Below are 16,598 nucleotides of genomic sequence, written 5' to 3' on the forward strand. Positions count from 1 at the left end.
TGAATGCCAGGTCCAAACATTTCCCAGCAGAACATTGAATTGTCAGAAGATGGTCAGTATTTTTTACTTCTCCTGTCAGTGGTTTTAATGTTGTGGCTGATTGCTTTAAATCTAGCTTTAGAGAGGGCCGTATGGTGGAAGGTGTAGCAACAGTTTGTGTCTGCTTATTTCTGAACTGTGGCAACAAAATGACGCAGCACTCCATCACTGCCTCCATTCTGTGGAGAGGGACATGCTGAAGTGGTGTCTTGCTGTGCTACTTTTTAGACGCAACTCCCCTCTCTCTCTCTCTCTCTCTCTGCGCGTAGCGGACTGAGATCCTACAATCCTGCAAGTGTTCCAAAAGTGGAGAGAACTGCTGCCGACAGATTGGAGGTAATGTTATTAGCTAAACCCATTTTGTTAGCCTGGCATATGTACAAAGTATAAATTTGAGTCAATCAAAACCAAGCACTTTTACTGCAGACAAATGCCCCATCCCATTACATTGCAGCAGTTTCATTACAGCATTCAATACTAGACTGATTCCAGACACTTATGTCCCCATTAATCATTTGGATGGTAAAATAAATAAGTAAAATATGAGAGTTATCCTATATATATATATAAAAAAATGACACTGTAGGTAACAACTGTGCTGATCTCTCAAAGACACAAACTCTTATCTGCTCTGTCAAAGCATGTCACAGATAACGTCCTTGTTTGCCTTTAGAGAACTTTATTTACATGTCCATATATAGCAAGGTTCAAGGTTCATGATGCAGTTGTGAAAATACCGGTGTCTGTCTAGATGTGCCCTCACAAATACAATAGAAAAACACAAGTACTGTTGTTAAAGATGACGCAGCAGAGGCAATGTCCTGAAACCAGGGGGTACCTGTTGTTTCAAGTGATTTTAGTTTTCTGTCCTCTGTCTGAGGTTGGTTTTCCTAAAACACGGTCAAAGTTCACCTTTGTTCCTTTGTAAAAGAAGGAGAAAAAAGTCAAAGAATGAAGACAGTGTGATTCTCAGGACACTTAGAAGAAACCAAGCCGTGTTCCGTCATGTATGCACTAGAGATGATACAATCATGTTGCTGCTGAAACGTAACCAGGAGAAAAGAAGAAATAGCTGGAACCTCACAGCACGCCATCCCGCCATCTGCCACACATCTGCTGCCCCGAGGAGCAGCCTCGTGCTGTGGACTGAGCTGGACCAGACCAGGCCACAGCCGGCCAAGCTGACTCAGGCTTCCACTTCATAACCAGAACAGAATATGGACCGTAATTTTCCACTAAGAGTTTTCCAGCCCTCCCTGAACCCTCCCCACGCTCCCTCAGTCCCACGCCTGTCCATTTCCTCTCCACTCAATGCGGTCCAACTGTTTGCAAAAAATCCGAAGGCTAAAAAAATATTTTTTTTGCTAATTTCTTGTTCACTACAGAGGTTTTATTTTGTTAAAAAAAAAGAAAAAAAAGGAACAAAAACAAAAGTTCTTTGGAGGAATTCCACAATTGCGCAGCTATAGACTAACCAGCGTTCTCAGAGCATTAAAATCAAAGTTCAAAGTTTGTTTTTTTCCAGAGATGTGACTTTGCGCCTCCTCGTTTCTCTCTCTCACGTCTTTCACAAACAAAACAACAAAGTACAAGTTGAGTGTCTCTCGTTTTCCATCCCACCGACGCTTTGTACAGTCATTGGTGCAGGAGGGAGCCTTGGCTCCGCCCCCTGATTATTAGTTTACTTTTTTAAGCCAATCAGAGCTCAGTAGATGACTTCGTAGACTGTGGCTTTCTTGTCCCCGGAGCCAGTGACGATGAACTGGTCGTCAGGGGAGATGTCACAGCTGAGGACTGATGAGGACTCCTTCGACTGCACCCAGAGACAGAGAGGAAGTTATATTAGCAACACAGAGCCAATAAATACATCACCTCTTATTCTGGGCAAAAACCATATCAGTCTGGGTCCTAAAATAACCCTCTGATATTTAAACAACAAGATAAGAAAGCAGGAAAATATTTCAACGTTGACAACTGAACAGTGTCCAGCCCAGAGATCCTATTTTCAAACCCTGTCACCATATTTCATCATCATTTTTAAGCCACAAATAAAAACTAAACTGCAGACTACTCTGAGTCAAACTCTGTATTTGATGGTCTACCTGGAATATGCTGGATCCGTACGGTGTCCGCCACGCATTCAGGAGGTTATCTTTGCCCGTGCTCACGAACCATTTACCTACAGGACAAAACACACATGGCTATCAGCAGATAAAGCCTCCGGGGAGGTGAGATATGGAGAAGCCTGAGAGGACATGCTGCTTTTGTAAAGAACTGGAGAGGCCGTTTCTGAATAATGAGAGAAGCAGAGGATTTGTTCTGCTTCTCTGTGATTAAACACCCTCAGGTACTGTGATGCAACCGAACCATCAATCTAGTCAGGGTGTATGTGTTTGTGTGATGTGCGCTCGTACCGCAGTAGGCGAATTTGAGGGAGAGAACGCAGCTCTCGTGGAGGTGCAGCTGGTACTTGTCAGGCTTGGAGACGTGCAGGACTTCCACATTACTGCTCTCCATTCCCACAGCCAGCCACTCGCCTGTCGGACAGTAGCCCAGAGAGAAGATCTGGAGATGGCGGGGGAGGAAAGAGAGCGTCATCAAAAAGGTTCTTCAGCTAAAAAGCTACCATCAGCCAGAGGTGCAGAAACCAGGTCTGTGAGTGTCTTGTGTGTGTACCTGCGAGGTGAAGTCGTGTTGCTGCAGCTGGCGTCCCTCTCTGAGGTCCCAGCAGCGGACTGTGTTGTCCAGGCCTCCCGTCCACAGCTTGGTGCCGTCGTTGGAGATGTCGATGCAGCTCGCTCCGTCTGTGTGGCCCTGGAACTGCCTGCAGGATGAGACGCATAACAGATGAGACACAACACACACAAAAACTCACAAATCTTTTCGCTGTGCCTACTGTCATTTGCTTAAGTTTGCTTTTCTTATTCCAAGCTTCACAACTTCCTCAGAGATCTCCTCCAGGCATTTAGGAAATCTAAATATATTCTTGAAGGCACGACTGTTTCAACACTGAAGTTTCCAAACTGGTTGTGATGACACGAATCCTGCAAACCTTAAACTCAGGTTACAGCCCAAAGAAACTTTCCACTGTTAACAGATGAATCCGAGAACAGACACACAAGAGAATTAACATGAAGTAGCCTGAGAGAGCCTCCTATTTGTTTGTCCCCAGACTCAGAGGCGTGACCATTAACTATAGAGGCTGATGTGTCAACTGAACCTGTGTCATACTCTAAGGTGTCCTCATGTGAAGATACTGGTGCTGCTCTATGAAGACAAGTTCAGGACCACATCTACAAAGGTATTTTTCCTGACTAGCTCTCGTACAGCTCTGCTTTCCTTTTACTCTTACGTCATGCCTGAAAGTGTGGATTGTAAAATTTCTGAAATGACACCATTTCCTGCGTCCCTCTGCGTGCTCTTCCCTATTTTCTCATTTCCCACTCCATAACTTCTCTTCCTTCTTTCATCGGTCTCTCCTCCCTTAACTTATTTGAGAGTAATCAGGCTATTTCCCTTGTCTCCATCTGCTCTCCTCATCTGCCAGGAGGAAAATCTTTAAGGTGATGCAGCCTTCCTTCTCCTCTTACCTGACCAGCGTCTGGTTGTGAAGGTCCCAGACGACGATGTTGCCGTCGCTGCAGCAGGAGAAGCAGACCTTGTTGTCAGGGGAGATGGCCAGAGCGTAGCAGGCCGGAGCGGACGACGTCAGCTCCGCCTTGATGCGAGGAGTGGGCGTGGCCAAATCCCAGATTGACAGCGTGCTGGCCTCCCCACCAACGATCAGGGTTCGGCCATCGGAGAGCAACTTGCAGGAGCGGATGTAGTTATCCCTGTTCTGGTTGGACACGGTACAATGATAAACTGTCATATAACGACGACAGGATACAAAGTTAAGTGTGCTGTTACAGCATTATCACAGCATAAAGAAAGACGCTGGAGAATCTGGCTCAAGGACAACTATACAAAAGTGATTCATCATCCAAAGTGTATTTTTATGTGTGAACAACAACAGCATCAGTTTTGATAGTAAACAATCGACTCCACAAACGTCCCGCCCTCACGTCTCACCAGACAGTCCAGCTGGGCCATGGGGCTCTTGCTTCCTGGTTGGCTGATGTCCCACACCTTGACGCAGCCCTTGCCTCCGGTGTAGACGTGACGCGTGGAGGTGCTGATGGTGACGGCACACACCACCTCTCCGTGGTTCAGGGTGTGGATCTGACGGGCGTGACGGGGGATTCCTGGACCGAGCAGAGCGTCAGGGGGAAAGGGCACCGGCTGCATCTGACCGTCTGCACTCACATGGAACGAGTAGGCACTGAGGAGAAGACGGAGGGACAGAAATGAATGAATACCAGATTCAAGGCCACAGTTTGACACTAGGAACTAGACAAAAAAGGCAGCTGAAGAGGAGTGAGGGCATTATTATTTGGTCTTGGGTTTCAGTGAGGAAGAACAACAACATAACTTGGACAATCATCACCAAAGGGTTTTTTTTTTGTTGTTTTTGCTTATTTACTGCTCATTTCCCTGCCTTGTAGTCCCAGGTGGGATGCGCTGGCTGTCTGGGATAACAGAAATAAAAATAAACCTAAAAAGGTCACAGAACATTGTTGTGTAGGCATTTCCCTCGACTCTTCTTCAACTCAGGATTTCTGCATTTGCCAGAAGTACTTTTGAGAGAGCAACTGTAAAGGACTAAAACCAACATTTACTAATGTCTGAACAACTGAAACATACTGTATTTAACTACATTAATGTGCTGGAGCAGCTCAGAAAATGTCACTGATGTCAAGTTGTCTGAATTAGCTAGAAATACCTCGAATGATGACATTAAATAGGACCAGGCACATCACTAGCAGCTGTTTTGAACTGGTTTTCATATGTGTGATTTTATTCATCTTCTGATAAGTTAAGAGAGCTTACAATTAAAGATTTTTCTTTCTTATTTTCCCCTGTGACTAAATCTTTCTAATTAGATCTTTTTATTGTTCATCTGTTGTTTTAACTGAAATCTGAGAAGAATCTGAGCTTTTGAGGGCAGCTAATAGTGAACAGGTGAACAGGGCCATGGGGGGGAAAAAAAAAGGAGGAAACTCACGGTTTCCCGGAGGCGGCCGACTGCATGCTGGCTGTCAGCCCAGGGACCCTCATATGTGGGTGTGGAGACTCATAACCCACCTGGAAGAGACAGACCAGAAACCTTAAGAAACCTTACCTTAAGATAAAAAGAAAACAATGGAGAAAGCAGAGTAGCGAAGCAAAGTGAAGAGACAAGATGAGACATGAGAAGAGAAGAGACTTTTCGGTCCTCGAGGTCATAGATTCCTAACAATAAATGACAATGCAGCCCCACTCTCCTCACACACTTCCTTGCCATATATTATAGACTGTATATATTTTGCCCCCTGTGACAGGTTTATATGCTGAGGTATTACATCTGACAGTGACACTGGAAAGACAAATTATCTGCAGAGTGTTGGGCTTACCACGGGGGACCGTCCATAGCCTGCGGCAGCTGCTGCCGCTGCTGCAGCAGCTCCGTTCATCTGGGACTGGACCAAGTGGAGGCCGGCGCCGTAGCCAGCTGCCCCGGGCAGGTCCCCGTTCACCCCTGGTGGGGGCAGGCCAAAGGCCCCGGGAGGATACGCTCCCTGCACCGCCAAGGGGTTTCTCAGACCCAGAGCTGGAGGTAACGGGAAAGAAGAGAAATAGTTCATTAGCCCTCAAACAATTTTTTCTTAATTAGTTTGGAATTATATGAGTGAACTAATTACTGAGCAATACATTAATGCGAATCATTTAATATAATTTTAGTGTTGACTAGAATGAGATAAACATTTTATTAGGGTGACTCCCTCTGCAGAGCCTTTCAGTGTACGAGACAGTTGTGACTGACAGGCTGTGAACAAGGCAAGACAACATGCTTAACGGTAGCACTAGACCACTACTGACCCCTGCTGGCCACCATACTTTCCTGCAGTCACGCAGCATGCACGTGCAGTCACAAACGTTCTCAGTATCCTCCACCTGCGCATGTATGTGCATTGTGCATGTACGCATGGTGTGAGAGAGTGTGTGTGTGTTGGCAGGTTATAACAGGTGATGTTTCAAAAAAAGAGAGAAAGTGATGCACTGGAATAGACAGAGGCTCATTATGAAGCAGCTCACAGTCACAGTCCATCACCTCTCCTAATCTTTCCATTTAAAAAGTGAGGCACGGTGAATATTTTTGCCCACAGCTGCTTATTAAGTCCAGATGGTGGTCGGTGGCGGGGAGCTGGCTGACATCCATACCAATGTTGATAGAATCACTTCATGTAACAAAGCCGATACAGGCTAAAATCCCATCTCCGCAAATACAGAACCCTATAACTAATTGATCCGCTGCGTGCAGTGAAAGCTGGAGTTCCTGAGAGGAGGGCGAGAGGAGTCTGTCTTTTTGGTTTCCCAACAACAGGACAAGAAACTACAGTTTTTCCAGTGATGTATTAAGATATTTTTTCACATTAGCTACCAGATGTCTGAAATCCAATGGTCTGTTTTAGTAATGAAGCACACATGATATTTTCTTTGGGGAATAAAGGCAAGCTCGTAGATGTTCTTACCGAGGGGGTCGACACCAGGCTTCCCAGGAACAGGTCTGAACTGCGGGGGCCCGCTTGGTCCTGGGGTGTTGGACTCCTGAGACATGGGCGTCCCTGGTTTCATACCAGGAGTGCTGGACTTCTCTCTCTGAAAGAGTGTCGAGTTAAAAAGAGAAGCGTTGAAAAAAAACAAACAAACAGGTAAAGTAAATACATCAAGAATGAAAGTGAAATAAACAGACTGCTTTTATTAGATTCATGGGTTAAGAATAATTTACTGGTGAATGAAGGAGCCACTCAAGGGAAAAAGGTACATGGGGGAAAAAATGACAATAAGAATGACATAGGGCAGATAGGATCTGAGGAGCAGTGTGGTATGTCAGCAGACTGAATGTGTGTGGGATGTTGAATATCCAACATAATAACAGACTACTGACCCTGAACAAAACAGTAAAGCAAACAGCAGAGTACAATGAGTGCTGACAGTATGGAAAAACGGATGTCCTTCACTGAAATATACGACGGATTGGTACGTATGTAAAGATACTTAATAAAGAAAAATCTGCACTCTGCTAAATACTCATTTGTGAGAGTCCGTCTACCTGTGGGGGCTCTTTGCCACGAGAGGGGGAGGTTGCACTGCTGGACGAGGCCAGGGAGGTGGGGCTGGCCTGTGGGGGGCCCTCCTTACGTGATGGGGGCATTTTATCCAAACCATTCTCCCTAGATGAGTAGGACTGAACACTGCGGGGGGATGATGGGTCCTGCATTTAAAAACAAAGTGGTTAAAATTGTTTTACATATTGAACAACTGTGAAATTAAAAGATCAGGTTCTTATTTTTTTCTGTTTTAATTTTAGTCAAGCATCCACATCCGGTTTTGCTGTAATCATCTTGCTGAAAGCCTTGTGTAAAGTTACAGTGAACACGATCCACAGACCTTGTCCAGTACATAGTGCGTCGTGACTCTTAAAATAAATAAGATATTTATTTATTTGGAATGGACTACAGATCAGGACAGAAAATGCACTGCAGATTTTGTCCCCAAGGTACCTTGTAACTGCTCCTTCCAACTACTGCACAGCTTATCATCTTATATGTATATACTGATTTGAATATGAAAGATGAAAAAATTACAATTATGCATAGGAATTGCAGAGATGTTTTTTGGTGCTAATCTTTAAAGAAAACAAACTTATTTTCTACCCCCTTCCAACCGTGCCTGCCCTCATTCACAAAACTCAGCAGTCACATCAACAGCTTTGAATGTGAAGGTGTTTTTCAAATGTGTAGGCAGCGTGAAATGCAGTCGGAGTTTGTGTACCCCCATGTTCCATTGTTGTGTGTGTGTTTGCTGTATGAGGGCAGGCAGAGGTAGGGGAGGATTATCGTTATTATTCCTATTCATATGGTCCCGCTGGGTATGTTTACATGATGTATGCAGATGAAAGCGGTCAAGTGAGGCAAACAGAGGCCAGCGGCCGCCTACTAACCTCATCCACCACCAAATTATCATCACTCTTATCTGCATCGCTGCCCTGTGAGAGAAAGAGGGAGAAGGTGAGATGTGATATCCCTGCTCTACTGTCTGATGTATGCAGATTACATGTAGAAATATACAGCACAAGCAAACAAGTGTCTGTGCACGTTTTATGCCTTTGAAAAAGTTCCTATCTGAGAGTTTGATTGCCTGAGATGGTTGAAGGTACAGTAAATGTGGACAATGAACTTCATCTTCTAAGACACAGGGCTGTGTTTTTTTTTATTATTATTATTATCATTTCTGTTCTCTTACACACGTAACATTTCACAATAACATCATTATTTATCTCACACTAAAAATAAATCCTTGTAAAGCTTATGTTATCTGATCTTCCATGGTTGCTCCAACAGTACAGTAATGATAGCAGAAAGAGTCAATATTTCAAATACAGTGTAATAACACACAGGAGGTCTCTAAAATCTATACTGGGTGAAACTTTCTTACTGTTACTCAAACATTTAAGAGTGTTACGAAAGCTTCCTCACATAGTCCGTCATGAACTCCTTCTCATCAGCTTTCCTCTTCTTGCCGTTGCTGAGGTAGTCTGCCGGGCGACCCTTGTCCCCATTGGACAGAGAGCTCTGCAGAGGGATGAAGAGGGGAGAGGAGAGGAGAGGGGATTGAATTGAGAAAAGAGAGTCACAGAGCAAGGCGTTGAGGCGAGGAGCATAGGGGAGGTGTGTGTGGGGGCACAACGGGGAGGAGGAGGAGGAGGAGGAGGAGGAGATGAAGGTAGGAAGGACAGGAGAAGGAGTGGAGAAACGGGACGCATGGGCCAAGAGGAAGGAAGAGGGCGATAATGAGGTGAGAGGGACTGCATAAATCATGTCAGACTCATGAGCTGCCGAGATGAATGGGAAAGAATATCAGACTGCATCGATTGGCCGGCTCATGTAGGAGTGAGAGGAAGAAACAGAATCCTCAAGTTTTCAGAAACTTGGCAGCAGAAAAGACTGGAGTGGTTGGAATATGTGTAGGTGCTGATACAGGTATTTTTTTTTTGTCACAGTTGTATAGTGCTGAGAACTAAACTGTACAAGTGGTTTATGAAGGGTTAATTAATAAAGCACATTTTATCATTATATAAGCATGAATATCAGATAATGTACCAATGCTATGTACGTTTAATTGCTAAAGCACATCTTAAAGTACGGTGTATACAAGAAGAAACAACACACACCTTAAAATGTGTCAGTTTTGATTGGTAAAGAACATTGAGGGAGAGAAAAATGCAGGAAAATTTGTCCACGGGTAAACGTAATATAATATCAATGGATAATTATCCAATAAGAAATAATTATTGTACATAATAGTAATTTGTTTTGGGTAGCAATAACCTTCAAAGCAATACGTGCAGCCGTCCTGGAGTGGACATTTATACGCAACCATACATTCGCCTACATTATGAAAGAACACAGAAGAAAGAGTGGACGGGCATGACTATGATTGTGTAGTAATTTGTACTCACTGGTCCTGCTTCACGGTCTGCTCATTCCAGGCAGAAGGACATCCAGGTAACAGGCAACAGGACAGCAAATCAGGAAACACACGCACAGACACACAAAATGTAAGTTTATCTGCCTTCACTTTACATCACTCTGCAGCTGATGACTCAGTAGAAAAATATCCCTGAGGAGTGTTATTATCAGCAGTACTCCTGTGCCCTGCCAAAATTCCAAAGCAAAACCAATCATCAGTAGCCCGAGCCAAACGTCAATGCTCGCTCTTCTCCTGCCCCGGTGAGATGCATTCATCTTCCAAGAACTCAATCCAGCTCTTTTCCCATCCATAAACTCGTCAAGAGCTTTATACTTTTACTATAAGTGATACAAATAGAGACAATATGTAAACAATGCATACTTAAGAGCGGTCCTGTACCTCTGTGGTGCTCTGCAGCAGCGGCGGCGGCAGCGGCCGCCTCTAGGTGTGCTCTCTCATCCTTGGCAGCCAACTGGGCCCCCAAAGCCCCGGACAGGGCCAACAGGCCAGACCCTCCGCCAAGCGCCAGGCCGGGGTGGGGCAGTCCTGATGGGTGTGGGCCCACTGGCAAACCCTGTGCATGCTGCGAGAGGTGCTGGGCCTGAAGCTGTTGCTGTAGAGATGAAAACAGAAGAGAGGGGAGACAGAAAAAGAGAGAGATCTGGGTGACTTACAAGCAGTGAAGGAAGTGGCTTCACAGGAAGTAATCAAGAATAATTGAGGAGGAAAGAAAGGGAACTAATTGCTGCGATGTGCACGAGAGGAGGAATCCTGAGGTCAAGGCAGGGATTTTTAGGTGGGGAAACTGCAGTCAAATCAAAAGGGATGGGATGTGAAGGGACAAACTCAAATGTCTTAAAGGCCTGTTTAAATTTCCCATGAATTTCATTTTCATCTAAATATATGGAATTTTAATTTTTAGTTGTATGGTTTAGACACTTGAATGAATATTTTGAAACCCAATTCATATTTTAAAAAGGTCAAACCATATTTTAAAAACGTATCTATACATTTTGGAGCAGACCAATTCAAAATTACCTTACTTAAAGAAAAAGAGAAGGAGGAAAAATAATTATGGGAGTTTAAGGTACACACGCTATGAGGCAGAGGGGGGAGCCCACGTACCCCTATCGAAGCATTTAGCTCCCCCATGGTCACCTGTTTGGCGCGCTCCATGGCCTGGACCACTTGTTGTTGATGCTGTGGAACAAACCAAGAAGTTAGAAAGGGCAAGTGGTTTCCACATGTAGGTATTTTGTTTTTATACACTACATTTTATATTAATATGTTTCATAATTAGTGTGGAAATGTGTTCACATTTTGGCAAAGTGCATGTTTGAAATACAGATTGTTTTCATTCTCAGTATCTTGTGAACGCACACGTCCATTTGGCAACTGAAGAATATTAATGCGCTTTGAAGTTCTGTCCATCTGTAGCCCTGTGTGTGAGAGATATTGATAAATGTGTATGTATGTGCATGCCTTCTGTTTGAGTTGCTCTCAGGCAGGAGAGTGAGAAGGCTGAGTGTGTGCGTGTGCACATGTGTGTGTGTGCGCACGTGTGTGTGTGTCCCACCTCCTGTGACAGGAAGGGGATGAGCTGAGCGCAGATCACGTTCAACCGCTTGGCAATCTCCGTCTGAAAGAAAAAAAAGATACTGTCACTTTGATGAATAAACACACACATACACACTTGCACAGCCAAGACTAAGCCTGTACACAAAGAAAAGCCACACACACTAAAAAATGCATGTGCGCACACACACACACACACACACACACACACACACACACACACACACACACACACACACACACACACACACACACACAGAATGAGTGTGGCTCTGGCCTGCTTCTCCCAGGGCCAGTGTGGTAAATATTTCAGCTGCTTACATCTGGTCCATGCAAATGGAAACTCTGCCAGAGAGTTTGGCTAAAATATTCATGGACAGCATCTGCTGTGGCCACGGCCAGCCCACACAGACTGTGTGTGTGTGTGTGTGTGTGTGTGTGTGTGTGTGTGTGTGTGTGTGTGTGTGTGTGTGTGTGTGTGAAGGAGAAAAGATACAAGATTCGCAATCTTGGATGTGTGCACGCGTTTCTGGCGTGTCCTTGCATGTCTATGAGTTTTTTCATTTCGTGTGTGTGTCTGCGTGCGTCTTTCCTGCTGGGGGTCAGTGGTTCCTGCTGTGGGTGTGTGTCTGTCTCAATATACTACACTGCCAACAGCAAAGCCTTCCTCCATCCCTCCCTCATCATCATCATCGTCTTTCCATCTTTCTTTCCATCCCACTCCATTTATCGTTCTTTCCATCATTCCCTCCCTACTATTAGCACAGTAATCAGTTTTAGAAACACTGCCATGTAATGTCTAACACACACAAACACACACACACACACAGGAACATGTCTAGCGGCAGGCTCAACAAGGCCGTTAGGGCCAGTAATGATATGCATGCAGAGATCATGACAACATCATTATGGCCACAGGCTGTTTATCTTGTTGACAGTTAGGCTCTGTTCTGTGTGTATGTGCGTGTGAGCTAGTATGTGTACGTGTGTACGTGTGTATGTACCATACATGTACCCACTCTCAGCCCAACCCATTCTCCCCTTTAAGTGATTTATTGATGCCGGACTGAACTTCCACCCCTCCTTTTTCTTGCTCTTCCTCTCTCATTCCTCTTGCCCACATCTCTCCCTCCCTCCACTCCCCATTTTTCAGTCAGCCAGTGTGCCCCACACACCCACACACCCCTCCGCCCCCACCCTCCTATCCTCCATCCTGTGAATCCATCTCCCCCACCCCAAGGGAGACACAATGATTTCTTGTTAGAGAACTCCAACTACTAAATGACATCTTCAGGAGAAGGGGGGGCATGAGCAATTGAGAGAAGGAGGATAAAGAGGGGAAGACAAAATAGGAGAGAGGAAATGAAAAGGGGAGGTAGAGGGAGGAGGAGAGGGAGAGGAGGAGGAGGAGGAGAAAAAGGGCAGATTGGGTTGAGGAAATGACAGCCAATGAACGAAAGATGTGGGACGGAGAAGAGAAATAGACAGAGAAAGAAGAAACAGAAGGAAGGCGGAGGAGGAAAATTGAGATGGGGAGGTGGTGCTGGTGGTGGGGGTGGGGGTTGGGGGGGTGGCGGCAACAGCACGTCAAAAGCGAAGCGATTGAGATGGTGAAATGAACGAGGGAGAGAGAGAAGAAAGATAGAGTAGACGGCAAGAAGGCAGTGACCTGATTTAAAGTGAAATTCAGCATGGACTGTATGTCTGTGAGGAGACAGAGGTGGAGGCAGGGAGCACATAAAATAGGAGCTAAAGAGAGAGAAAGAGAAATCAATGGAAAGGAAGAGTGACAGGAATGGTAAAGAAATGGAGATCAAGAGAGAGGAGTATTAAAAAAGACAGTCAGACAGCAATTGAAGGGAAAGGAGGAAAAGAGGAAGTGAGGATGGAGAAGCACGGCTAGAGTGAGAGGGATGAGAGGATGAATAGAGGGATGGATAAAGGGACGGAGAGAGGGAGTAACAGACAGGGATTTATGATGGGCGAGAAAGAAGGGCAGGGTATTCTCGTCTGTCTGTGGTGGAGAAATGAATTCTGTTTGTGGATCCTATTAACGCCTCCACAGCATAACATTGCTTTATAAGTCCATCAGAGAGAGGATTGACCTTACAGTGGTAGAAAAAGGAGACACAGAGACTATGAAAACATAGTGGTAGTAGAACTGATTGGAGGCAAAGGAAATCAGGAAGTGATGGTAATATAAAAGAAAACAGGGGCTGACTCACCTGTTTGTGCATTTCAATGTTAAGGCCATAGGACATTTCATAATACTGAAACAAAGGAGAATATCAGTTAATATACATGATTTCAAAGGAGAATGCGAAACACAGAACTTAGATGTGACTGAAATGACACCAGTCTGATAATATTCTTATACAGTTCTTATAATAAACTATTCAAATGAAAGGAAACAAAATACACAATTAGGGAGAATACTGACAGCAAAGCTGTATTAATGTGCAGCTAAAATAGTTATATTTTAGCCCAAAAACAACAATGACCACTTTAATATCTCATTTCTTATGTACTTACATTAAATAATAGACAGTCACTGTTATTAAAATAAAACGTCAACTCAGTCAATCTTTTTTACACAAATGACTTCGACAGTCCACTCGGAAAGCCTGTTCTTTTTTCTCCCAAATCCACGCGATGCCAGCCCAAACATGTGCACTCTGAAGTGCCCATATGTCCCTAAAAGCACATCACCACTAATTTCACCTTGACTCTGCTGAAAGTCAGTGGCACTAAAATGACCCTGAGGCGTGTTTCGGAAGCCAGAAACCTGAAGCGAGGCAGGGAAATTGTCGCCGGGCGGAGGAAGGTGACAGACTATTGCAATAATCATGTCTAATGTGAGCTATCTGACCCTGGCTTTTATCCCAAAGTACAAGGAGCTGCGAGGAACGCAGGAGGCATTGAATGCCACAGAGAGAGACAGGTGAGGATCTCTTGCTTGCACTCAGTCTCTCTCTTCCCCTTCAGAGTTGGACGAAAAGAAGACCATTTTAAAGTCAGATGCCTTGAAAAGTGACAGGCTGACATTTGCTTTTCAGCGTGGCTGGTTGTGGAGAGAGGAGATTGGCAGTTGGGCAGCCAGAACAGGCTGGCAGGATGGAAGAGGAGATGGCAGGGGTCCCCTCTCTCCAGACTTCTTTCCTGGCAGTTAGCGCACATATGTGTGTGCGTGCAGGTGTGTGTGTGTGTGTTTACAGCACAATTCTGAAACTGTGTAGGCGTGTGCATCTCTGTGCTTTGTGTGCATGCTTTGCCGTGAGTGTGTGCGTCCAAGGCATGTGCGTGCCCGCTCCCCTTTCTGTGTGTGTGTGTGTGTGTGTTTGCCTGTAAGCCTCCATAAAAGACGCCTTTCCTGGCAGCTGGCAGCTCTGCTTGGCAGTTGGTTTGCCAAGTTTCGCCTGTTGCTTAGCAACATCCAAACTCCCCCAAATCATCAGCCAGCAAAGGAGACCTGGCCCGTATTTGATGCCAGCTACCCCCTCCTCCCCATCACTAAAACTTCAACCCCCCACAAATCCGCGCTCTGTGCCAGGATTGCCACATAGCTCTGTTTTGGCACAGCAGGTTCTGGGCAGCCAACACTCTGTCAGCTGTGGTTGTTTATGGCTCTGATCACAGGTAAATCAAGGCTGGAGTTTTGCAGGCTTTAAAAATAAAGACAAAGTGCGCTGGCCTTTCCTTCATCCGGAAAAGAGATCTGGGGTCATGCTGTTCTGTATGGGATGAGGAAACACTTTAATGCATTCTGTGATTTGTTTTTCTCCCCAGATTGTTTCAAACTGTGACAAACAGTCACGTTTTTGTTTTGTTTTTTAAAAACTTGATCTGTGCTCAGTGATGACATACGATCAGGCAAATTCATCAGCACTAAGGGAGAATAGTCAAGATCCTAAAAACAAGGCATGTGTGAGGCTGCAGTTTATTAGATCAATCATTCTAATGATTCATTTTAGTCATTGAGTAATAAACCATTTCATTTAAAAAAAAAAAAAAGGCTGTACATTGGTATGACAGCAGTCTGACTAATTACTAGTCATAAGAGAGAATCAGATTAAATTCACATTCAAGACACTCAAGATTTGTGGGCTTGATCTAACATAAGAAAGGCGCCTTTGAGAATATACACATGTTCACGCTTGTGTCAATATGTTGCTTACTTTGAGAAATATCAACAGCATTTTCAATAAAAAGCATTTTTTCCTCATTTAACACAAGAAAGCAGAACTCAATTTTTATGTCCTCTGAACACAGCCAGCCATGCAAGAACTTCTCCTGGTCCAAAACATATTTATTCTGTAGTCCTTTAATATGTGTGTGTGAGCATGTGTGGTCCTATGTGTGGTTTCTGGTGGGTGTTGTTTGGCAGCTGTTAGCAGATGAAAGGGATTGAGGGGACTTGGCACCGCACTTGTTGTGAGTGAATGTGGAGAGACACTGGCTGTATGTGTGCGGTGCCTCTCACCATAACGTAGTGTCTCTGGATCTCAGTCTTCTCTGTGGCCAGTTTCTCACACTCCAGCTTCAAACTGCAACAGAGAGGAGAATGAAAAAAAAAAATACAGACAGTTGGTTTTGATTTGTATCACACTGCAAATAAAAATACACAATGCATTTAGAAAGTTGACAACAAATTATTCCCTAGTCACTCTCTCTCTGTGCCTCATCGCTCTCCCCCTCTCTCCATCGTTCACTGGGGAGGAGGGATCAGGGTGACTGGGGTGCTGACAGCCCATTATCACCTCAGAGCAGAGCAGAAATAGACAAAGTCACGCTCGGGGCCTGAAATCCAGCCAAGACTGCAGGCAGGCACATCCAAGGTGTCTCTCCCCTTCCACTTCTCTCTGGACAATTTTCAATATATCCACGTGTCCTCCATTTCTCCTCATTTTGTTTTTTAACCCAATTAACCCTTTCCATCTTTGTGTCTGTCAACACGACTGTTAATTCTTCTTCCCCCTTTGGTGGCACAATGGAAACAAAAAACCCTTCTATTTTGGTTTCAGTTTCATTTGAATCTATAACGCACACAACTTTTTTTTTTTTTCTATTTTAACAAATCTCATCTCTAATGTTCCGGACATGACCTGCATCTGTCGCTCCCTCTGCGATCATTTCACTACCTAAGCTAATTCAGGGCCTGGCGAAGAGCCTCTCTCACACACTCGCACACATCTCTGAGGTGATTGCAGGCAAACACCTCTCCCCTGTGCCCTATATTTCTGCCTGTCCTCTGTGTCTGCCTGTCTCTCCATGCACCTAAACCAGATCCTGATGTCCTCTAAAATTGGATGATGTCAGGAGCTGGATTTTGCAAACACACATACTCATTTTCTAAATGTGTTTGAGTCCGAGCA

The 16,598-nt window shown here is 44.7% G+C and overlaps 1 protein-coding gene across 3 annotated transcripts in view; it reads right to left on the minus strand.

Annotated features, from left to right (window-relative positions):
• Positions 1–701: 701 nt before the first annotated feature.
• The window catches only part of tle2a (TLE family member 2, transcriptional corepressor a), a 36,326-nt gene continuing 20,429 nt past the window's right edge, over positions 702–16,598 (minus strand). Inside the window, exons 3-20 of one of the 3 annotated variants that reach the window (XM_047587641.1) lie at positions 15,707–15,770; positions 13,452–13,496; positions 11,228–11,290; positions 10,810–10,851; positions 10,051–10,264; positions 9,641–9,657; positions 8,658–8,753; positions 8,123–8,167; positions 7,232–7,393; positions 6,651–6,777; positions 5,532–5,728; positions 5,144–5,223; positions 4,111–4,360; positions 3,630–3,877; positions 2,716–2,863; positions 2,454–2,604; positions 2,142–2,218; positions 702–1,852 (exon numbers count right to left, since the gene is read on the minus strand). In XM_047587641.1, the coding sequence (XP_047443597.1) occupies positions 1,745–1,852; positions 2,142–2,218; positions 2,454–2,604; positions 2,716–2,863; positions 3,630–3,877; positions 4,111–4,360; positions 5,144–5,223; positions 5,532–5,728; positions 6,651–6,777; positions 7,232–7,393; positions 8,123–8,167; positions 8,658–8,753; positions 9,641–9,657; positions 10,051–10,264; positions 10,810–10,851; positions 11,228–11,290; positions 13,452–13,496; positions 15,707–15,770 (2,134 nt within the window). In that variant the 3' untranslated portion in view covers positions 702–1,744. Of the gene's footprint in view, positions 1,853–2,141; positions 2,219–2,453; positions 2,605–2,715; positions 2,864–3,629; positions 3,878–4,110; positions 4,361–5,143; positions 5,224–5,531; positions 5,729–6,650; positions 6,778–7,231; positions 7,394–8,122; positions 8,168–8,657; positions 8,754–9,640; positions 9,658–10,050; positions 10,265–10,746; positions 10,852–11,227; positions 11,291–13,451; positions 13,497–15,706; positions 15,771–16,598 lie in introns of all 3 variants that reach the window. The other 2 variants (XM_047587640.1, XM_047587639.1) reach the window with 2 other exon arrangements.

The sequence above is a fragment of the Mugil cephalus genome, chromosome 6, assembly GCF_022458985.1.
Source record: "Mugil cephalus isolate CIBA_MC_2020 chromosome 6, CIBA_Mcephalus_1.1, whole genome shotgun sequence".
In the NCBI taxonomy this organism is placed as follows: Eukaryota; Metazoa; Chordata; class Actinopteri; order Mugiliformes; family Mugilidae; genus Mugil; species Mugil cephalus.